Source organism: Cottoperca gobio, chromosome 19 (genome assembly GCF_900634415.1).
Source record: "Cottoperca gobio chromosome 19, fCotGob3.1, whole genome shotgun sequence".
Lineage (NCBI taxonomy): Eukaryota > Metazoa > Chordata > Actinopteri > Perciformes > Bovichtidae > Cottoperca > Cottoperca gobio.
The window spans coordinates 3,982,994-4,007,774 of record NC_041373.1 but is presented as its reverse complement, the minus strand read 5'-3'; the positions used below and the strand labels follow the sequence as shown (position 1 = coordinate 4,007,774).

The following is a 24,781-nucleotide window of genomic DNA, read 5'->3' as shown; positions in this document are numbered from 1 at the left end:
AAAGATTCTTCAAAAACGTGTGAATTTGACGCATTTAAAAGCTACATTTAAAAAAGAAAAGAACACCAACATACTACAGATCATTTATCATCATTGATTAACCCTACAAAGAATAAAATATTGTTTTTAAACTTTGCCTTAGAATCATTAACATGTGAAGTAGCCTAGTTTGTGCGTCAGCTGCGCGCGCTCCCGCTAGGTGCATGCATTTCTCGCGGCCCCGGACAGGGAGTGTTTGAACCCCGGGCAGCTGTATGCCTCTGTATAAATGAGCCTCGACTCCAACATTTGCATTGAACTATGACTGAGGCAGAGTTATACACGCTGCACAAGGGGGTCTACATGCCCTCATATCTGCACACGCCAAAGAGCCTGGAATACTACGAAGAGTTTACTTTTCGCCCAGATGACATCATCATCGTAACGTATCCCAAATCAGGTGAGTTGACACTGTTCAGTCTTCTCGTTCAACCAGCCTTGAATGTCTTGAATACCGCAGTGTGTCGCACACACCACAAGTGGAATCTCTTGCAATTATGTCACATAAAGACGAAACTCAAGCACATTTTTTCCTTGTAAATGTACTCACCAATAATGTCTGCTTTCCTCTGGAGCTTCAGTGCGAGTTCTCCCTATTGGTCATAAAGAAACATTTTGTTCAACTCGCTTAATTTCAAGCGTCACCTGGACATTTAACATTTTGTCTTACAAGTACTTGAATTGTAAGGACTAACTTTCTCGTTGCATAATCATTTGACCCACTTCATAAAATCCTAGTTACATAATTGTAGTATTCTGAAAAAACGTAGCTGGCAATTTAGTTGGTTCACTGACTGTGGCCAGTATCAAAGGAGCTATTAGCACCTGGAACACATAAAGGCTGCCCTCCTTCACGCCTTACAGTTACATTCATTAATATTTCCGTAGTAGGAATGCTGCTTCTGCTGTCTCCACTGGCAGCTTCAGGCTAACAAAAATGTGTAGATGCCAAGGAACAAATGAGGCAAACTGTAAATCAGATACACCCGTAGTTTAGGATGAACTATATCAGATGGTGATTTACTCTAAATCTACTTATTTATCAAAAGCAAAGGTAATCATTATGCATGTAACCCCTTAGCATTTATTATGTAGTATATTATATGCCATAGCTTATCAGAAAGTACACAATATGCATACTTTCTTACTAGTTAGGCTACTTAGATAGTGCCTATGCTTACTTTTCTTTTTCGTGTGTGTGTGTGTGTGTGTATATATAAACGCACGCACTTCTGTATTTCATGTAAGTTTACCTAAATGGCAGTTAAAAGATGAATAGGGGAGCGGGGGAGCGGGGGATTTGGGCACTTGTCATTCCTCTACTCCAGAGGTCTTTAACAGGGAGTGTGCGACCCCTAGCGGGTCCGTGGAGGTACTGCAGGAGGGTCGTGAAAATGTTGGTTGGTTAGAATTATTATTTATTTTTTTTACCAATTTTCTTTCCACATTTAAATGTCTTTAAATACACATTAACATGAATCCAACATATAACGGATAAATGGAGGCAGAAGACGTTATCGTTCAGTCAGCAATGCACACATTCAGTATTAATTGAATAGCTTGGTAATGAATGCACAATAACAGGGTAGATATGTTTATGCACACATTCAGTATTAATTGAATAGCTTGGTAATGAATGCACAATAACAGGGTAGATATGTTTATACATGGCACTAGGCCCAGTTTAATATAAAACACAATTGTATACAATATATATAGTAGGGGGTCCCTGCTCCATCTCTCCATCAGTTTGGGGTCCTTGGCCTGAAAAACATTGAAGACCCCTGCTCTACTCTCTTTTCCCACATTACCTGTCTCTCTCCACTGTCTCTGTCAAATAAAGGCATAAAATGCCCAAATAAATAATCTAAAATGAAAAAAGATGAATAGAATCAATATTTATTAGATATTAGTGTAACTATACAGTTCAGAAAACCTCTTGTTTCCTTTGTTTAGGCACGACTTGGATGCAGGAGATTGTCCCTCTGATCATGAGTGGAGGAGATCCAGCGTCTGTTGAGACTCTTCCTAACTGGGAACGTGTTCCCTGGCTGGAGGAGACTCACGCCTGCAATTTTAACCTTGAACAGAGGCCGTCTCCACGAATGTTTACTACACATTTCCAGTACAACATGATGCCTCCATCCTTCTTTGAAGTAAAGCCAAAGGTAAACCTATTGTATACTTTGTGTCATGGTCATTGAGGCCTTCAAGGCAGTGAATGAGTTGTAATTCCTGAGATGTAGTTGAATACAACACACATCTTGGGGGTTTGAGTTTGGTGGACATTACATGTTAGGAAAGACGATATTATATAGATGATGTTAGGAAGGGGTTACTAGGATGTTCCAGTTGGTTGCTATCATCAAAGACACTCTATAGGTGAAGATGCTGGGCACGGTCTAATGTATGTATATCTTACTTTGCTAACATTAGATATTTACACAGTTAATAAACATATTTAGCATTATACATTTGAGTTAGATAGGGTGTTCGCGGACAATAGTTGATGTTAGCTTAATATGTTGACACAGTTTGACGAACGTTAACGCTCTGTGTTGCCAGATCTTGGGAGTTTGTTGCTGAGACAAATCAGACAAATTAGTCTCGAACTAAGTTAATGGTGCCTTAATATAATGCTTCATTCACAGAGTTCAATGTGAACATTTACCGGCTCTACATTCTGTTCCCCCCCCCCCCCGCTGTCTCTCCCTGCCCGCACCTGTCCTCTGAGCAGCAGCGACTCTTACTCACACTTCGGAGGCAGCCCATTTAATTAGCTAAATAAAATGACAAATATTGCGCAAAAAAGACAACCGGTGATGTACTTAGCCACTGGCCAATAGCCGACATACCCTAGTGCAGGGGTCGGGAACCTTTTTGACTGGGAGTGCCATAAAAGCCAAATATGTTTTATGAATTTCCTTGAGAGCCATATATTTAATAAAATTGAATGCAACTTTATGTGTGCATTTTTTAAGTACAACACGTCTCCGAGTACTAAAAGCGTTATCAGTGTTTCATCGAACAGGTGCTCTTTTATTAAATAAACTAAACGCTTATGTTATTTATCTCATTTATGTGCACGTTTCAGTGTTTACTGCACGGGTGTCAAACTCAAGGCAATTACAGTATATCTCAAAAGTGAGTACACCCTTTAGATTTTTGCAAATATTCTGTTATATCCTTTCAGGGGATAACATTATCCTACTGAAACTTTGATATAACTTAAAGTAGTCAGTGTGCTGCTTGAATAACAGTATAGATTTATTGTCCTTTGAAAATTACTCAGTACACAGCTGTTAATGTCTAAACAGCTGGCAACAAAAGTGAGTACACCCCATAGTGAACATGTCTAAATTGTGCCCAAAGTGTCAATATTTTGTGTGACCACCATTGTTATCTAGCACTGCTTTAACCCTCCTGGGCATGGAATTCACCAGAGCTGCACAGGTTGCTTCTGGAATCTTCTTCCACTCCTCCACGACGACATCACGGAGCGCACGGATGTTGGACACCTTGCACTCCTCCACCTTCCTCTTGAGGATGCCCCACATGTGCTCAATTGGGTTTAGGTCTGGAGACATACTTGGCCAGTCCATCACCTTAACCTTCAGCTTCTTCAGCAAGGCCGTTGTCATCTTGGAGGTGTGTTTAGGGTCATTATCATGTTGGAAAACTGCCCTACGGCCCAGTTTCCGAAGAGAGGGGATCATGCTCTGCTGCAGGATGTCACAGTATATATTGGAATTCATGTGTCCCTCAATGAAATGCAGCTCCCCAGTGCCGGCAGCACTCATGCAGCCCCAGACCATGATGCTGCCACCACCATGCTTGACTGTAGGCAAAACACATTTGTCTTGGTACTCCTCACCAGGGTGCCGCCACACACGCCGGACACCATCTGACCCAAACAGGTTTATTTTGGTCTCATCAGACCACAGGACATGGTTCCAGTAATTCATGTTCTTGGATTCATTGTCTTCAGCAAACTGTTTGCGGGCTTTCTTATGCATCGGTTTCAGAAGGGGCTTCTGTCTGGGGCGACGGCCATACAAACCGATTTGATGCAGTGTGCGGCGTATGGTCTGGGCACTGACAGGCTGACATCCCACTTCTGCAACCTCTGCATCAATGCTGGAAGCACTCGCACGTCTATTTTTGGAAACCAACCTCTGGATATGACGCTGAGCACGTGGACTCAACTTCTTTGGTCGACCCTGGCGAGGCCTGTTCCGAGTGGAACCTGTCCTGGAAAACCGCTGTATGATCTTAGCCACTGTGCTGCAACTCATTTTCATGGTGTTGGCAATCTTCTTATAGCCAAGGCCATCTTTGTGAAGCGCAATAATCCTTTTTTTCAGCCGCTCAGAGAGTTCCTTGCCATGAGGTGCCATGTTGTCCAGCATTCAGAGAGAATTGTGCCCAAAACACCAAATTTAACAGCCCTGCTTATCATTTACACCTGAATCCTTGTAACACTAACGAGTCACATGACACCAGGGCGGGAAAACAACATCATTGGGCACAATTAGGACATGTTCACTATGGGGTGTACTCACTTTTGTTGCCAGCTGTTTAGACATTAACAGCTGTGTACTGAGTAATTTTCAAAGGACAATAAATCTATACTGTTATTCAAGCAGCACACTGACTACTTTAAGTTATATCAAAGTTTCAGTAGGATAATGTTATCCCCTAAAAGGATATAACAGAATATTTGCAAAAATCTAAAGGGTGTACTCACTTTTGAGATATACTGTATATCTGGTCCGTGAGAATATATCATATGTCCATCATAACTGGCCAATGCATGGCACAACCACGGGAAAATACATATTTGAGGAAGTATCTTAATGTGTGAATGAAATGAAACTTTATAAGAGACAATTTAAGTCTTTTCTGAACATGGCGGTGCGATGGCTCAGTCGAGGGAAAGTGCTGAATAGATTTTACGAGTTGCGTGAGGAAATCTGCCAGTTTTTGGAAGCAAAGGGAAACACACCACAGATCTCTGGGACGAAAAGTGTCGATGTGAGCTGGCCTTTATGTGCGACATAACCAAGCATCTCACTGTTAAACCTCCAGCTTCAGGGCCGTGTGATCACGGACATGTATGATGCCAAGCTGCCTGTGGGAGACTCGGATGCAGCAAGGAAACTTTGGTCACTACGTGTTTCCAAACACTGACAAACCATCTCCATCGCTGTGTTCCCGACAGCATTCTGCTCATAAACTGAGCGCATTTACCGACTTTGCAGCTCAGAAATAAAAATTTAACTGCTCAGCAATCCGTTTGCAGTTGACGTGGAAACCTATGAACATCCAAATGGAGCTGATTGACCTCCAGTGTAACGACACACTGAAGGCAAAGTATGACTCTGTGGGCGCGGCACAGTTTCCAAGCTTCATACCCGAAATGATGCCTCAACCCGCCTTCATGCCGCTCAAATGCTTTGCATGTTTAGAAGCACACACCTGTGTGAGCAGATTTTCTCTGTGATGAAGATGAACAAAAACCCACACAAGAGTCGTCTCACTGATGCACACCTTCACTCACTGAGGGTTTCCACAGAACCCCAAACATTAAACTGGCAGTTAAGAAAATATTCCAAACATCTGGCTCTGACTGCATAAAAGGAGAATGTAGCCTACCTAAATATGTTCAATATCTTTTTGCACTTTATCCAATATGTCTATCCTGATCATTAAATGTGGACCGTGTTTGGCCCTCGACCTCGACGTAGTCCCAGTATTTAATGTTGCTCGACGTAGTCCCAGTATTTAATGTTGGCCCTCTCTGTGATTGAGTTTGACACCCCTGGTCTACTGTTTGCTTTGCGCAGTTTCTCCTCTGCTCTGTTTCGCGAAGGGCGGGGCTTCGCTGCGGACACACACACACACGTGCGCACACACCTACAGTCAGAGACAGAGCGGAGAAAAAGAGAGGGGAGAACAAAAGAAATAAATCCGCTGCTAAATGTTTCACTTTAAAATGACACAGTATACGGTAATTATTTATTACTTGTTAATCATGTTACAAAATGTCAGGTCAAAATTGTCTGCGAGCCATATTGCATCATCGAAAGAGCCATAGGTTCCCGACCCCTGCCCTAGTGTCTTCTACCAAAAACGGGCCTTGTCTTTCTTTGGCACGTGGTATAGACACACATATGTCGAGAAAAAAACCCTTTGTGGCAAATTAAAGCAGAACAGATTAAAATGATATTGATGATGATGCGTGATATATCCCAGTATATTTGACGAAAAGGGTCTTCAAAGCTCCATAAATTATTAATGTGTCCTATCATCACTGCAGGTCATCTATGTGATGAGGAACCCCAAAGATGTATTTACGTCTTCCTTTCATTATTATGGGACGGCGTCCTTCCTCGTCAACCCAGGCCCACAGATCAAGTTCCTCCACAAGTTCCTTGATGGAAAAGGTAGTTCTCATTGAAACACCTATACAATGCACATTATGTATTGATAATACAGTACACGTCAGTAAGTGACAAGAACCCCTTAACTGGACTGTGTTTTATGAAATAGATATATTCTTTAACCTGGTAACAAGATTGTAAGGTGCAACGTGTAAGATATGGCAGAGTGTGAAGAGGTAACAGTGTTGACGTTATGTCAAAGACGTCTAAGTGTTGTGTTGCAGAGATATCTACTGACATACAGTAAGTATGCTAACAAGCTAGCCTCGGCCTGTCTTGTTACACTACTTGTACTTCGAGAGGCGATAGTGAGCGCCAGTCTGCCCTCAACCTGAGAGGCCGGAGAAGTTGAGCTGCCCCAAGTGGCTTGTCAGTAACACATCCATGGTCCGTGAGCGGTTTGATAGTTTGGGTTCCATCCATCCATCCATCGTCTACCGCTTATCCGGGATCCGGTCGCGGGGGTAGCAGCTCCAGTAAGGAACCCCAATCTTCCCTTCTCCGGGCCTCCTTCACTTGGGGTAATAGCTCATTCCCTACCCAGAGTAGGCAATCCACCGGTTTCCTGCTGAGAGCCATGGCCTCAGATTTTGAGGTGCTGATCCTCATCCCAACCGCTTCACACTCGGCTACGAACCGATCCAGTGACTGTTGAAGGTCACAGACCGATGATGCTATAAGGACCACATCATCTGCAAAGAGCAGCGATGAGATCCTCAGTTCACCGAACTGCAACCCCTCTCCTCCACGACTACGCCTCGATATCTTATCCATGAAAATCATGAACAGGATTGGTGATAAAGCGCAGCCCTGGCGGAGGCCAACATTCACTGGAAACGAGTTGACTTACTGCCGAGTATCCGGACACAACTCTCGCTTTGGGCGTACAGGGATTGGGTGGCCCTCAAAAGTGACCCCCTCACCCCATACTTCCGCAGCACCTCCCACAGTATCACCCGGGGGACCCGGTCATACGCCTTCTTCAGATCCACAAAACACATGTAGACCGGATGGGCGTACTCCCAGGCCCCCTCTAGGATCCTTGCGAGAGTAAAGAGTTGGTCCGTTGTTCCACGACCAGGACGGAATCCGCATTGTTCCTCTTCAATCAGAGGTTCGACTACCGGCCGAACCCTCCTTTCCAGTACCTTGGAGTAGACTTTACCAGGGAGGCTGAGAAGTGTGATACCCCTGTAGTTGGCACACACTCTCTGGTCCCCCTTTTTAAATAGGGGAACCACCACCCCGGTCTGCCAACCCCTAGGCACTGTCCCAGACTTCCACGCAATGTTGACGAGGCGTGTCAATCAAGACAGCCCCTCAACACCCAACGCCTTCAGCATTTCTGGACGGATCTCATCAACCCCTGCGGCTTTGCCACTGTGGAGTTGTTTGACTACCTCAGTGACTTTCATCAGGGACATTGACGATGATCCCCCATCAGCTTCCAGCTCTACCTCTACCATAGAGGGCGTGTTAGTCGGATTCAGGAGTTCCTCAAAGTGCTCCTTCCACCGGCCGATAACCTTCTCAGTTGAAGTCAGCAGGGTCCCACCCTTGCTGTACACAGCTTGGATGGTTCCTCGCTTCCCCCTCCTGAGGTGCCGGATGGTTTTCCAGAAGCACCTTGGTGCCGACCGAAAGTCCTTCTCCATAGCTTCTCCGAACTTCTCCCACACCCGCTGCTTTGCCTCTGACACGGCAGAAGCTGCTGCCCTTCTAATCCTTCGATACCCTGCAATTGTTTCCGGAGTCCTCCCGGATAACATAACCCGGAAGGACTCCTTCTTCAGTCGGACGGGTTCCCTGACCACCGGGGTCCACAATGGTGTTCGAGGGTTACCGCCCCTTGAGGAACCTAAGACCTTGAGACCACAGCTCATCACCGCAGCTTCAGCAATAGAGGTTTTGAACATCGCCCACTCAGGTTCAATGCCCCCAACCTCCACAGGGATGTCTGAAAAGCTCCGCCGGGGGTGTGAGTTAAAGATCCCCAGGACAGGGGCTTCCTCCAGACGTTCCCAGTTCACCCGCACTACCCGTTTGGGTTTACCAGGTCTGTCCAGAGTCTTCCCCCACCCCTTGATCCAACTCACCACCAGATGGTGATCAGTCGACAGCTCCGCCCCTGTCTTCAACCGAGTGTCCAAAACATGCGGCCTCAGATCAGATGATACGATTACAAAATCGATCATTGACCTTTGGCCTAGGGTGCTCTGGTACCACGTGCACTTATGAGCATCCTTATGTTCGAACATGGTGTTTGTTATGGCCATTCCATGACTAGCACAGAAGTCCAACAACAAACGACCATTCGGGTTTAGATCAGGGAGGCCCTTCCTCCCAATCACGCCTCTCCAGGTGTCTCCATCGTTTCCCACGTGTGCGTTGAAGTCTCCCAGCAAGACTACGGAGTCCCCTACTGGAGCCCCCTGCAGGGCTCCATTCAGGGTCTCCAAGAAGGCCGAATACTCCGAACTGCGGTTTGGGGCATAGGCACAAACAACAGTCAGAGTTTTAGCCCCCATAACCCGAAGGCGTAGGGAGGCGACCCTCTCGTCCACCGGGGTAAACTCCAACGTAGCGGCGCTCAGCCGGGGGCTAGTGAGTATCCCCACCCCAGCCCGACGCCTCACACCTTGGGCAACTCCGGAGAAGAATAGACTCCAACCCCTATCCAGGAGTACAGTTCCAGAGCCAAGACTCTGCATGGAGGTAAGCCCCACCAGATCCAACTGGTAGCGATCCACCTCCCGCACTAGTTCCGGCTCCTTCCCCCACAGAGAGGTGACGTTCCACGTCCCCAGAGCCAGCCTCTGCTGCCCGGGTCTGGTCTGTTGAGGTCCTTGACTATCACTGCCACCCGTGTGACAGCGCACCCGACCCTAGCGGTTTTTCCCATGAGTGGTGGGCCCACAGGATGGATGGATGGGAGGCACCACGTAGCTTCTTCAGGCTGTGCCCGACCGGGCTCCGTGGCAAACCCGGCCACCAGGCGCTCGCTGTCTGACCCTCCCTCTGGGCCTGGCTCCAGACGGGGGCCCCGGGCTTCCTCCGGGCAAGGTCTCTCCTTTCCTTTCCCTTGTTTTCATGAAGTCGTTTTTGAACCATTCTTAGTCTGGCCCCTCGCCTGAGACCAATTTGCCTTGGGAGACCCTACCAGGAGCACTAGGCTCCAGACAACACAGCTCTAAAGTTCATAGGGACACACAAACCTCTCCACCACGATAAGGTGATGGTTCCCAGAGAGTTTCCCAGATAGTTTGGGTTTTTAGATAAAAATTCAAAGTGGCAGAAACGAGAAAACTAATCGTACGCTCGCCTCGTCCTCGCCAGGATGCTTCTTCTCCAGGAGTGGAGCTGGTGGAAGCTCCAGGAGGTGGACGGAGGTTTGTTAGCAGTACGCTTAAATTCAGCCGGAGCAACACCTAGCTCAGGGGAAATGCAAACTTTCTGTTGCTGATGTTACACACCGGTGCTCCACACAGAGGGCTAACGACTCAAAATGTAGATTATATGGATCAGTAGTAAAGGTGAAATTCTGACCCGTATTCCTGAGTAGGTGGCTCAGTGTTACATATTGGATATTTTAACATGTTCAAGATGAGTTCAAGGCAAAGAAAATACCTTTTATGATTGTTTTAAGTTCAAATGTACTCATGATAATGGAATAATTGTGACTTTCTTTTCCTTCTAGTTATGTTTGGCTCATGGTTTGATCATGTAAAGAGCTGGCTGAATGCTGAAGATAAAGAGTGCATACTGCACATCTCCTATGAAGAGATGATCATGGTGAAATTTAGCAACAATCCTCAAAACTGCTTACTAAAATCTCTTCTCCAAATATTGTATATACACCCAGAAGAATACACAGTCTTAGTGTGAGAATCATTGCCGGAATATGAGATGAGCTGTGTTTGTCTGTGGTGCAGGACCTGAAGGACTCTTTGGCCAGAATCGCTCAGTTCTTGCAGAAATCTCTGGACGCTGAAGTGACAGAGAAGATAGCAGACCGATGTTTGTTCAAGAACATGAAGCAGAACAAAATGTCCAACTACTCTGCTGTTCCTCGTGAATTCATGGACCAGACAAAGTCTGAGTTTCTCAGGAAAGGTGAGTGTCAATAACACATGTGAAATTTCACTGTTATTGATCCGATCTATATACAGCCAAACAACATTTACTGGAAATGACTACCAATACAAAAGTACTATACATACCTTGTACAATTTAGCATATTACATACTGTATTTCTTTCAATTTAAAATATAAACACAGTGTTCTCCAGTCCCTTTCTTTTCCCTTGTTAGCTCTCTGTCCTAGAGTTGAGAGACACCTGATTCAGCTACATTATCAAGGGTTCAAGGATCATTTATTATCATTTAGCAACACAGGGTTGCACAACAAAATGCAGTTGTTACTTAATCCATTTTTCTACACATAAAAAAAAATGTGTGTGTCTTGCTCTCTCTCTCTCAACCGCATTCGCTAGTGTTAAACACAACCTGCAATTATTACTTTAGTTAATAAACATCTTTAAAAATACATTTAAAAAAGATGCTTAGGCCCAGATTGCAAAACACTTGCAGAAACCCTGAAGAAGGTGCAAACATTATGACCCCGTGCTCTCTATTTAAAGACATTGTTCAGCCAGCGGAGAAATCTAAGTCTGTCACCAGAGATCTTAAAGACTTCAAAAAGAAAGACGGAGATTCTTCTGGCATTCTTTCACTCTCTAAATACTGGAGACGTCCAGTAAATGTCCAGAAATGGGAACATATTCAGAACAAATGCCACTTAGATGTGATGCGTCTAACCATTTCAAAAACAACAAGTGAGCACTGACATCAAGACTCTTAAAGATCAACTGATTATCAAGGTCAATCAAGATACTTTTGATTAAATCACCAAGCCCTAACCTCATTCCAAAAACACCTCCATTCCTACAAAATAAGAAAAATGAGCTGGTCACAAAAGACTATGTAGAGGGCAAAGTCTACGACCGGCGTGGGGCTAGAAAGAAATTCTCCAGCACACGACCTTCACTTTCCACAACATTGAGAGAGAGTCATCAGAGGGGAGTGACGTTGAGCAACAGGTCACAAGTCACAAGTCCCACCATTCATTATTCGTCCCTCCCAACGAAACAGGAGGCAGACAATACAAACAGACAAATACAAACGGTCACACACTACAAATGAATGAACACAATATCCAGTTATTATGCAATATTAAAAACAGTTAAAACAGGCACAGTTTTAAAACGATTTCAGCGAGAGATCAAGAGCAATCACATTAACCAAGAGTCAGGCCATTTTCTCTGAACTGTGGACTGAAAGTCCCCCATAGTAATCAGCTCTGACAGTTTCAGGTCCTTTTGGACGTTACTCCAGGAAGAAGGGGCGACGTCTTTAAAAGCTCACCCTCGAAACCATGTCAGGTGGTGACATGATAAACTCACTGCTCCTTCGAGGGAGACCAATATTGGATTCATACTCTTAACACAGTTTAGCCCGTTGGCCTAAAATGAAGAACTGAATAATTCATATTTCCTTTAACTTGTTACTCGTCATGGATGCAGTAAATGTCCTTTGTGTATGTTATCTTTATGACTTGAAGAGAAGAGATGCTCTTATGTTCCTTACAGTTTGTGTTTGTGGTGCATAAGGTGTGGCTCTTAGACACTGATAACAGAAACTCCCACTCATACAATGAATAACCAATTATACAAGGAGAATTACTCACCTGTTGTAGGTTGACTATATATTTTTGCCTTTTTCTCTCTGTCCATTTTTACTCTGATGAAGATGCAGTTAGTCTGTGTGCACAATTAAAGGCTGCAAATTAGTCAGTGTCCTCCGGTCCCTTTCTTTTCCTTTGTTACTTCTCTGTCCTTGAGCTGAGAGGCACCTCCACTAAACCCTGTTTCAACAGTTTCACATACCTTTCCTTCAAATGTTATCTGATTCCTTTTTTTGCATGTTGTGTTTCAGGAATTGCTGGAGACTGGAAAAACCAACTAACAGTGGCAGAAGCAGAGTACTTTGAATCTGTTTACAAAAACAAAATGAAAGATGTCAAATATAAATTTGTATGGGATTTTAAAAAACCCTGAAAGGAAATAGTTATGTCATTCCACTATCCAATGATGCATAAACATGTATAGAAAATGCAGATGATTGTGATTTACTTAAAGGTTCTTTGCATATATAGCATAAAATAACTATTTGCTATGTAAAGATGTTGTGGAGTAATGTCTTGAGAGGCAAGCTAGAAAACATTATTGCTCTTAGTCCTATTTAGAACATGGGGTAGTGGTGCACTTCAGCCTCTTGTAGCCGAAATTAGTATTACAACAACAAGCACTTAACTTTCACAGCTGATCACCAGAAAAACACGACACTACACTACACTAATGCACATCTAACACAGTAAACGCACAATATTTTGACCATTATGACCAATTTGCTCTTCCTAAAACAATCCCCCAAAAGTTGCATTTTTCAACATACACATAAAAAATGTTGCTTTCTAATCTTGTGTTTTTCATTCATCTGCCCTTCCAAACAACTTAAACAGAACTTTACATTTGAAGTCTTCAATTAGTATAATAAGGAATCATTTTATATAAGGAACATGAGTGTGCCACACCTTTCTGTTATTATATACGGTGTAAAACAAAAGACATTGAAAACACATTTTGAATATGTAATACATATGTGCATGAATGTAATCCATTGATTTATTAATAAATGATATACCTTTGCACAAAGAAACTGTGATTGTCATTATTTGAAAAAGAAAAAAGCCTATATTTCTAATTGACATAATATAGTTAATTTTGTGAACATATCTCCCACCAGTCTGGATCTATTCAACAGCGTGTTTAACGGTTTATTGAAAGCTATAAGAAGCTGCACACAGACACAAACAAGCCCAAATCAAGGAAGGACAGTAAGGAAGAAGCCCCTCAAAAGAAAGAAAGAAATGAACTCCACATGACAACTTATAGTTCCAAGTAGTTTTGTAAAAGCAATTCCATAGTCCGCTTATAAGAGGACATTGCAACACAGTAGACACTGGTTGAAGTGGTTGGAGGAGGACCACAGACCACTAAAAGTAATATTATCGGGCTACAGACCATCTGTTGTGGCAAACTCCCCTGCTTTCCTCTTACCACTCTCCTTTCGGTTTCTGTGCGCCCGTATGGTTTCAAAGCCGGTGATGGAGGCATTAGAGTGGAAAATCCCTGTGTAGCCATGTCTCAGGGAAACAAATTAAACTGCACAACCTATATTCCATTTGAGTCCTCACCAGGGAAGTTAGCTCGTCCATCTTATTAGCCAGAGACCTCACATTGTTTATGACGCGACATTTCCTTACACGTATACAGAGATAGATTTAGGAAAAGAAACGCAAAACCCATGAGGCAGTCAGGGTTTTACCAGGTGCTACTAACTATGTTTTAATGCACTGACTAGAGAAGTGGTTTTAACACTACCCCCTCTTTTACATTCACAACTCAATATGCTTTCTTTTTGGTAACTGTAGCTTATAGAAAGTACAGTCCAAGAAGATGTTCATGCTTCTTCTACTTTCCTTTACTCCTGCTACTGAATTTCAACCTAACTAGAGACCATCTTGCGATAGGGATCACACCAACTCACCAGGACCACTTTCTATCTCCTACTTGTGGCCGCCTTCAACACAAAATGAATGTTCATTTTAGTAGCTTTAATGATTTCTGTGTTGTGTTTTGTGAAAAACAATGACAAACAATGTATTCAGTTATTAAAGACAAAAGCTAAATAATTGTCCTGTTACATGTTTTTTTCTTTATTGAAATATGACACAGTTAATGCATACATCTTTGTTTCCTAGATCTGCCATAATTTGTGGCCACCAAGTAGCAAATTAAAGTTACACTGTTATGACTTGTGAGACAGAACTTTGGAGAAAATATGTCATGTCATGGCAATCTGTCTAATCATAGTTGATATATTTTACTACTACTACTGACAGGGGGGAAAACAACTAACACTTTGCTGCTGTGTATCAAGACAGAAGGAAAGATGTCTAATGGAAATCGAGCAATGATTGGAAGGGTTTTGTTTATGAAGGCCAAAACAATCAGTGTGTCCACATAATCCTCTTTTATCAGACCATTTTTTAATAACTTTTGAAGTCCTGTTACTGGACTACAAGCGAGTAGGCAAAATATCCTACGCTCGATGTCTATCTGATAGTGCTGTGACTAAATTTAAGGAAGTGATTCCATCAGCACTTAATTCAATACCAGGACTCAATATCAATATGATGGAGGACTCCAATGCTAACTTTAGTCCCTCCCAAATTAATTATCTTGTTGATAGCGCTGCAGCCTCACTGCGAATAACACTCGACTCTGTCGCTCCTCTAAAGAAGAAGATCATAAAACAGAAAAAGAAAGCTCCATGGCTTAATTTACAAATCCGCAAACTAAAACAAAAGTCGAGAAATCTTGAAAGTAAATGGCGTTCCACTAAATTGGAAGAATCTCGTTTAGTCTGGTTAGATCATCTTAAAACGTATAAGAAGGCTCTCCGTAATGCCAGAGCAGCTTATTACTCTTCCTTAATAGAAAAAAATAAGAACAACCCCAGGTTTCTTTTCAGCACTGTAGCCAGGCTGACAGAGAGCTACAGCTCTACAGAGCCTTCTATTCCTATATCTCTCAGTAGTGACGACTTCATGAGCTTCTTTAACGATAAAATTATAATTATTAGAGACAAAATTAATCTCCTCCTAACCTCAATTGGTAATGACTTAACTTCAACTGCCGGAATTTTAAAAACATCTGTAACTCCTGAAATATATCTAGACTGTTTTACTCCAATCAACCTTAACCAACTAACTTCAACAATCTCATCGTCTAAGCCATCAACCTGTCTTTTAGACCCGATTCCAACTAAACTGTTTAAAGAAGTTTTACCCTTAATTAACACCTCGTTATTAAATATGATCAACCTGTCTCTATTATCTGGCTACGTACCAAAATCCTTTAAAGTAGCTGTAATAAAACCACTTCTTAAAAAGCCTGGTCTTGATCCAGAGGTTTTAGCCAACTATAGGCCGATATCTAACCTACCCTTTCTCGCTAAGATCCTTGAGAAAGCAGTTGCAAAACAGTTGTGTGACTTTTTACATAATAATAGTTTATTTGAGCTTTTTCAATCTGGATTTAGAGTTTATCATAGCACAGAGACAGCACTGGTGAAAGTTACCAATGACCTTCTATTGGCATCAGACAAAATACTTGTCTCTGCTCTTGTCTTGTTAGACCTCAGTGCTGCTTTCGACACTGTTGATCATGACATTCTACTACAGAGACTGGAACATTGTGTTGGCATAAAAGGAACCGCACGAAGCTGGTTCAAGTCCTATTTATCTGAGCGATCTCAATTTGTACTTGTTAACGATAAATCCTCCATGACAGCAAAAGTCAGTCTTGGAGTTCCGCAGGGTTCTGTACTTGGACCGATTCTATTCACCTTATATATGCTTCCTTTGGGCAATATTATAAGGAACCACTCTATAAACTTTCATTGTTATGCGGATGATACCCAATTATATCTATCAATTAAACCAGATGAAACCAATCAATTGGCTAAACTTCAAGCATGCCTTAAGAACATAAAAACTTGGATGTCTAGCAACTTTTTGATGTTAAACACAGACAAAACTGAAGTTATTATACTTGGCCCTAAACGCCTCCAAAACACATTTTCTAATGACATAGAAGCTCTGGATGGCATTAACTTGGCCTCCAGCACCACTGTAAGGAATCTTGGCGTCATCTTTGATCAAGATCTGTCGTTTAACTCCCACATAAAACAAATCTCAAGGACTGCCTTCTTTCATCTACGTAACATTGCAAAAATAAGACACATCCTGTCTCAAAATGATGCAGAAAAACTAGTCCATGCATTTGTTACTTCAAGGCTGGATTACTGCAACTCATTGTTATCAGGTTGTCCCAAAAAGTCGCTTAAGACTCTTCAGTTGATCCAAAATGCAGCGGCACGTGTATTGACAAGAACAAGGAAACGGGATCATATTACTCCTGTATTAGCTGCTCTGCACTGGCTCCCGGTAAAATACAGAATAGAATTCAAAATCCTTCTCCTGATTTACAAAGCAATTAATGGTCAGGCTCCAGCATATCTTAAAGATCTCATAGTACCTTATAAACCAACTAGAGAAAGCATTACGCTCCCAGACTGTAGGGTTACTTGTGGTTCCTAGAGTCTCTAAGAGTACAATGGGTGCCAGAGCCTTTAGCTATCAAGCTCCTCTCCAGTGGAACCAGCTTCCAGTTTGTGTTCGGGAGGCAGACACACTCTCCACATTTAAGAGTAGGCTAAAGACTTTCCTTTTTGATAAAGCTTATAGTTAGGGCTGGCTCAGGTTTTCCCTGGATCAGCCCCTAGTTATGCTGCTATAGGCTCAGACTGCCGGGGGACACCTCCCTGCTCTCTTCCTTCTCTTCCTCTCTCCTCCCCTCCCTCTCTTCTTCTCCCTCTCTATCTGTATGCATTTATGTAAATGTATGTTACTAACTCATCATCCGGGGCATCATCCCCGGAGTGTCTGTCTCTCATGTGGCAGGTTGCCACTGATAAAGTTTACGTCAGGATTATGAATCGTGGCTGCGCCTGCTGACCTGGTCCTGCTGGACACCGGGAAGCCTTTTTGACATTTTCCTGGATTCATCCAAACTTTCTCTTTTTTTTTCAACACAACATAATTTCTGTCAAATGTTGTATTTGTACCATGTTGTTTATCCTGTACACACGACATCTATTGCACGTCTGTCCGTCCTGGGAGAGGGATGCCTCCTCAGTCTCTCCCTGAGGTTTCTTCCATTTTTCCCCCTTTCATTTTGGGGTTTCTTTTAGGAAGTTTTTCCTTGTGCGATGCGAGGGTCTAAGGACAGAGGGTGTCGTAACCTGTACAGTCTGTAAAGCACACTGAGACAAATGTATAATTTGTGATATTGGGCTATACAAATAAGTTTGATTTGATTTGATTTGAACAACCACCCAGGTACAATTAGCCTAGATGATATTATGTATATATATATATATATATATATATATATATATATTATTTAAAAACAAAATATTTAAGGTATATTGATAAACAGGAGGAATCTCCTTTTTTCTGTTTTGTTTTCCTTTTTGATTGTTGAGCATCCTTTCTTACACTTTAAAAAAATAAAAAAATATTCTTTAATGGAAAAATATAAGCCTATACCTTGAATTTGATAGCTCATATAGGCCTATAATGTATATGATGACTGACTATACAAATCTAAGTTATTTAATGGAATAGGCTATCAAATTGTATTTCTTGCTGCCTTCGTGAATATGTGCACCTCTGTTTCCAGTGTATCGATTCAGAATCGAATTCAAGAATGAGTTATTCACGAGGCAGTTACAATCTACAATCCTGGCAAATATTTATGTCGCTTCTTCATCTCAACACTGCATTCAGGCTACCGGTGAGAAAAAACGTCTGACATTTGTCTTCAGGTAGATCCCTCTGAAACCTGTTAACTAGATAGTTAGTCGTCTATTTTTGAGCAACCAAGCTTCTCTTTTACACTGAAAATAAAAATAGTTAATGTGATACGGATTGACTGAAATACATCAACAGCTTTCTACGTCATTTGATTACTATTAATGATAAACATTCACGAACAAAATAGGGGACAAAATAAACAATAATCAAGAAGCATATAACAGCAGAAAGCCGGGATAGGCAATGTTTGTGATTGAAATAAATTACATTTTGGAGAATTCTTTGTACATTAACAGTTTTCTTAGAATAGAGCGTTTGTATTTACAATCTTTGTTATAGAACTTGAACGCAGCATAACGTTAGCTAGGTAGCCGGCTATTGTTGCAAACAATATGAGCATCTTATGACTTTTGCTTCTTAATTTCGTGCCATATGAAACCTAAATGCAGCAGTGATACGATTCCAAATTAACAATACTGTGACACCGGCTTTTGTAACGTTCGTTATTGATCGACTAATATAGTTAATTAATAAAGTTATATAATACTTCTGGTATTAATAGCTAACGTTAGCCGGCATAGCAGCTCCGCTAATGGCCCCATTAGCTCTACATTGCCATGGTTATTTACGTCAGCAAAGAGACGGAGGATGTTGAATGTAAGTAAGCGAAGATACACAATCGACAACTGCAAGGGGACAATAACAAGGTAGCTGGAGAGTCAGTCAATCATGCTTAACCCGCTATTTTAGTTAACATTAGTGTTGCTATTAAGTTTTCAAATATTGTTAGAACGTAAGTGAACTTAGTTGGTGTTTTGCTAATAGTACTTTGTCTCTGGTTGCACGCGCGTTGTGCCATTTAAGTTAACGTTACATTACCGTCTGACAGGGGGAGGAGGAGGAGGAGGCGCACATAGTCATATTCCCCCCCCCCCCCCCTTCTTTACAATGTATTTGCGTAATATTATAAGTAATAATCTAACATGACTGTCTATACATAAAGCTATAAAGCTGTATTCTTTTTTTAAAATACATATCTTATTTTTAAAAGCTAGTCCACAGGCATATAGTAGCCTACATGCCAAGCAAAATCCTCACCGCCTGCCCTCACTGTAGATGGGAAACGTCTCTTTGTGTCAACTATGCTGGGTCACTAGGTCAATACTTGTCAAGGATCGTGAGCCTGGGTTGTAGGACAACACTGATTTAGGTAAACATGTTATTGAACCCTGGGACCTTATGTTTTGAATGACTAGTTTTAACTCAGATAAATGACCCAGAGAGTCCTGTCACTCCTCTGCTCTTAGCTAAGTTTCTATTACATTTGTCTTTCATATTTGTTTCCTCCTCACCAGTTGCCCTGCCTTCCCCATGCTACAAGCTACAACAGCGCCAGCTGTGAGGAGAGAGAGGATATGATGCATTGACCACATAGTCACAAACTGACCAATGCAAGGTATGTTGTTGGTGGCTTTTGCCAGTGGATTTTTCATAAATGCACACAGCTGTTTTTAGTAACCTAACTGACTTCTTACAAACCCTGCTTTGTTGTTCTTGAAGCAGAATAGTTTACATCATTGCATAATATCTGTCTACAGAGACAATGGGCCAGATTTTCATGTAGTACAAGAAAGCACTGTGCCTTTTCAATCAATTAATAAATTGTCACTTAACATTTGATTTACTATGGCTGTAGCTGAGCAGTGCCATCAGCAACACCACTGCCATCTACTTGAACCTTTCAAGTGAAAAGAAGCTAAGAAAGTGCGATTCAGTTGTGTAAGAGTGATACATGCTAACTTAGAATTGGTTGTTAAAGAAGAACTAAGCTGATTTTACACATCAAAGGGTGTTTGTTCTTGGGGAGTACAATTGTGAAGGTTTGCTGGTTATCATCATGGATGGTGCTCTGTACCCTTTGACAGTGGATTTATTAGCATGAATTTTGCCATCCATTCTTTACTGTCAATGTGCAAAGATAACTATTGTGTCAGTCTTTCTGGTTAGTTTGCAAGACGGTTTCCCGAAAGAGATGGGCTGGTAGATGTAGATTAGCTTTTCAAGAAATCCAGTGTCAAAGTTGCATACTTAACTTCTGTTTTGTTTGACGTAACGATATTATAAGGGTCACATGGTTTGTTACACAGCAGTTTCAGGGAATCAGCTGAGGCAAGTCAGGAATGTGAAACTCAAAGCCAGTTTCTTTCTCCTTCCTTCCTCCGTCACATTTCTTTTTGTATTTATGTTCCCGTACAATCAGTTTTACCTACTTCTATTACCCCGTAAGAATAATTACCCCGTCATCTGGTCTCTACAAATATCCTTTGAATATAATAACATGCCTAAATGAATTAGTGCCTCAGACAAAGAGATTTACTGTAGGTCATGAAAGACCTGTATGATGAACTATTTCAATCCCAGCTGCTTTTGTTTGCATAATGGTTTTAGTACTTTGCTGGTGAGATGAGGCATAACCATTTCCAGGAATATGAGAGTCAACAGCAACCATATACTTGCATGAGCTTACCAGTTACTTTCAGTTTCCTTTCTCTGTAATTTTCATCAGAAAGGAAAGTAGGAGGGAGGGAGGGGAGTATGAAAGCTACAACAGGAAGGTTGCTGTTCTGATTTATACACAGTAGTTAACCTTCTGAGAGAGATGAACCACAAATCTTGTCATTTGAAAGAATAGGTAAGATAGACCCGATCTCTATTTCTTTTCATGCAACTTTGTACTGTTGACTTTAGTTTACCCACGTGCCTCTATTTATGTTGGGCATGTGATCCGTAGGCTAATTAGTAGCATCGCTGTTTGATGTTTTGGTACAACTACAGTTTTTTAATAATTATTTATGTAATTCTTATGGTTTAAGAAAATACAGTACATGTTTTTTATTCTTGACAAGCTGGGGTAGTATCATAGATGGGTGTGTTTTATAACATATTACTTCAGCCACATGCATTGTATGTAGTATATTAATGAGTACACAGACTACTGGTAAACTGCTTTGCAGTGTTTATCTGTTATTGATGGTCAAAGGTTTCCTCCGATAGCATCACTCAAAATGGAGAAGGTTCTGGAGAATATAGTGGCCATGGTGAAGCAGCACCCAGCTGGGATCCCCCTTAAAAAGCTGGCTGTATTCTACAGCCAGACCTACCACAGCAACCTGACCTTATCCTCCCTGGGATTTGACTCCATGGCTAGTCTGGTTGCCTATCTGAAGAGGGATCTGGTTGTGGAGGGAGAACTGGTGCTTCACAAAACTCCCAGCCGTTCGAGACGGGCTGGAGCATTAACAAAAGCTACAGAAGACAGCAAGAGTGTGGAAAAGGTTTTGGAAGATGTAGTGGACATGGTGACACAGCATCCAGCTGGGATCCCCCTGAAAAAGCTGGCTGTATTCTACAGCCAGACCTACCACAGCAACCTGACTGTATCCTCATTGGGCTTTGACTCCATAACTAGCCTGGTTGCCTATCTGGACAGAGATCTGGTTGTGGAGGGGGAACTGGTGTTTCACAAGTACCATCGCGGTGACAGACGGGCAGTAACTGGAGCTAGAGCTGGACAAACAGCAAAAGCTACAGAAGACAGCAAGAATATGGAGAAGGTTTTGGAAGATGTCGTGGCCATGGTGAAGGAGCACTTAGCTGGGATCCAGCTGAAGAAGCTGTCTGTAACCTACAGCCAGACATACCAAAAGAACCTGACTTTATCCTCATTGGGCTTCGACTCCATAGTTAGCCTGGTAGCCTCTCTGGACAGGGATCTGGTTGTGGAGGGGGAACTGGTGTTTCACAAGTGCCATCGCAGCCGGGCTGTAGCTGAAGCTGGAGCTGAAGCTGGAGCTGAAGCATCAGCAAAAGCTACAGAAGACAAGGAAGACAAGGAGAAGATTGAGAACGTTTTGGAAAATATTGTGACCATGATGACAGATTTCCCAGATGGGGTTCCTCTGAAGATGGTGGCTATAGTCTACAGCCAGAGATACCACCACAACCTGGCCTTAGCCTCTTTTGGCTTCAAAACTATTTCCTCCCTTGTAGCATCTTTAGAAGGAGATCTAGTTGTACAGGGGGGCGTGGTTTTCCATAAGATCTACCAGCCTCAAAATCAGCCTGTAGTTGGGAAGCCAGCCCCAGAGGACAGCAGGCCTGCCACACCACAGAGAACTGAAACACTTATTGAGAAGAGTAGTGCTACTCCAAGTGTTACAGTGCCACAGGTTGATGTCAGCTCTCATAATGTACCTCCCACTCAGACAGGAATGAACCTTTTAGGTCCTTCTTTGATTCCCATTGCCTCTTTGTTCTCCTCCCACGGTCTTCCTGTTAACCCACTCTTTACTGCATCCGAGCCAGCTGAGAAATTGACTCAAGAGCAGCTGTACCAGAGGGTCATAGAGGTGAGTTATGAAGACAAATATACATATGGACCACAGAGTATTTTTCAGTCCAATTGTGTTTTCTCTGTTAACATTTGTTTGCAGTGTACATCTGAGTACCTTTGACATTAAAGCAAAACATACAATAATACTCATTCAACTTGTACCTAGTAGTGACCCCGACAGTGCATGTTTCATCCTAACATAATGCTAATTACCTTTCACCAAACTCACATTTGGTTAAAGGTCACATTTGCTAGAAATGTGGTTTATGAGTTCACCATGCTTCTGAGGCTGGCGCTCGCTGGTTAACAAGGCACAGTAACAATCCAAATGGAAAATCCAAAACCAAAAATCTTTAAATACTGCTCACAAATGTAAAGTAATATCCCAAAACAGCTGGGCATTATTTAAAAAAACAAAACATTACTGAATTAAAAAAAAACTCTTTTGAAATTTGAAAAAACCGCAGCCTTGTCCCATAACTAATGCTTCACCTCAGTACATTTAAAAAGGGCATGTCATTTAATTTGTCTGTCAGATATCAACCAAGCAAAAAAGGCAATTTTGCATTTGTAATCCCTTTTGGCTGACTTTGACAATGTATTTTTGAGGTATATTCACAGATATAATTAAAGCATTTGAGAAAATTAGTATTTTGTGTGTTAATCAACTAATAACAATTCACAAGCTTATAGTCATTATTGATATAAACACACTCCAAAACAAAACATTTAAAGATATTAAGCTACAGTAATACATTGGACATTGTTGTAGTTTGCATTTGGATGTTGGAGTGTTTCTTTGATGTACCTTTCTAACCTAAAAACTGACCTATGACCTTTACAGCATTCAAAGTAATTACCACAGTCTACCTTTTTACTGTATATAAACCACCTGGTCAGTAAAAGGTTATTGATGTGTTCCAGGTGATGAAGAAGTACCAATTGAGTGCTCCATCAATGGACCAGCTCCAAACCTGCTATTCTCAGCAGTTTGGTGAGCAGTTTCCTATCACACAGTACATGTCTCTGTATGACAGCTGGGAAGCATCTTCCCCGAAGAAGCTTCCCACTCAATCTGAACCAACAGCAATTCCCAAGACTGTTGTTTTGCAGACAACTGCAGGTAGCTAATCATGACAACGTTCACTTTCATGCATAAAAAACAAAGATTGTCACTTATCCATACTTATAAAACAAATTGTTGTTGCCATATCCTTCCACAGCACCACGGGATCTTCTGAGAGAGCCTGAAGAAGAACAACCGCAACAGGCCATTGTGTCAAACTTCCTCTCTAGCTCTGACTTTCCAGTGCTGGGGGCAGATGGGAACTCGACCAAAGAGAAGAAGAGCAAAATTAAAGATGCGACCCAGAGAGAGGGCAGACTCACCGTCTTTAAAGAAGCTTATCATGCCCAGCTGAGGGAGGTCCATGGAGGTAATATGCGAGCAGTAGAAGCGTTGGAGGAGGATGGGGAGGAGATCACAGGGTGGAGGAGGAACAGGAACAGAGTCCTGGATCAGGATTCAGTCAACAGTCTGATGGATGATGTGATACGAGACATCGCTTCAGAGGGAGAGCTGGTCACCAAAGAGAAGGTGAGGAGGAAGAGGACACATTTGTATTGATTTTAATATCGCTCTCATGGGGCGCTAGGGGTGCCTCGCTTGGTGGAGCGGGCGGTCCATGTGACACAGCGGCCAGGATTTTTGTCCAGGAAATCTAAACGGTCTTTCACAAGGTCATCCTATTTACTTAAGTTGCTTAAAAGAAATCTTCCTTAAACACTGCGATCTCCATTCGGCACCAACAGTCAACTGTCATAGATATAAATGTATCAACCAGCAGTAGACAATGATGCAATGTAGCAACATGACATGTTGAACTTTCAGAAAGTGACCTTGTGAGAAATGTTGGAAAAGTAAAGAATTAAATTACAATACTTTAACGCAGAATAATTCATGTGACAAAAACACAAATGTATGGTTTCTATTAGCCCAAGGGTAGATTTTACCCTCAATGTGTTAATTGTGTGAATTAATACAACTAACTAATGTACTGTATCTCATTTCCTCCTTGTTCCCTCAATGCCTTTCACAACTGTATTCAGGTGATATCCAGGGTGTGCAGGCTGATGCAGATTCCCTCTTTGGATGCAGGAAGGATACAACCCTGGAAGATTCCGGCTTTGAAAGACCTTCAATACATCATCAGAGAGATCAACATGTTCATAGAGGTTGGTACACATGCATTTGCTAATACTTGTTATAAGCTGGGTGTTTGCTCGCACCATTTCTCTGAGCACCAGCTCCTCACAGTGCTGCGTTCTGAGTCCACTGCTGTTC

At 42.2% G+C, this 24,781-nt stretch overlaps 2 protein-coding genes across 7 annotated transcripts in view; both read left to right on the top strand.

The window, feature by feature from the left end:
* Positions 1–227: 227 nt before the first annotated feature.
* On the top strand, positions 228–13,198 carry LOC115024401 (sulfotransferase family cytosolic 2B member 1-like). The gene is made up of 6 exons (XM_029455910.1): positions 228–439; positions 1,996–2,207; positions 6,359–6,485; positions 10,180–10,274; positions 10,415–10,595; positions 12,476–13,198. The coding sequence occupies exons 1-6, from the start codon at positions 301–303 to the stop codon at positions 12,595–12,597; spliced, it is 876 nt and encodes a 291-aa protein (XP_029311770.1). The 5' UTR covers positions 228–300; the 3' UTR covers positions 12,598–13,198.
* A 5,485-nt stretch (positions 13,199–18,683) lies between these two features.
* LOC115024372 (uncharacterized) overlaps positions 18,684–24,781 on the top strand; it is a 37,576-nt gene continuing 31,478 nt past the window's right edge. The window contains exons 1-6 of one of the 6 annotated variants that reach the window (XM_029455861.1): positions 18,684–18,701; positions 19,400–19,500; positions 21,099–22,453; positions 23,362–23,560; positions 23,661–24,034; positions 24,547–24,672. In XM_029455861.1, the coding sequence (XP_029311721.1) occupies positions 19,494–19,500; positions 21,099–22,453; positions 23,362–23,560; positions 23,661–24,034; positions 24,547–24,672 (2,061 nt within the window). In that variant the 5' untranslated portion in view covers positions 18,684–18,701; positions 19,400–19,493. Of the gene's footprint in view, positions 18,752–19,239; positions 19,255–19,399; positions 19,501–20,372; positions 20,737–21,098; positions 22,454–23,361; positions 23,561–23,660; positions 24,035–24,546; positions 24,673–24,781 lie in introns of those variants that run through there. The other 5 variants (XR_003834118.1, XM_029455859.1, XM_029455860.1 and 2 more) reach the window with 5 other exon arrangements.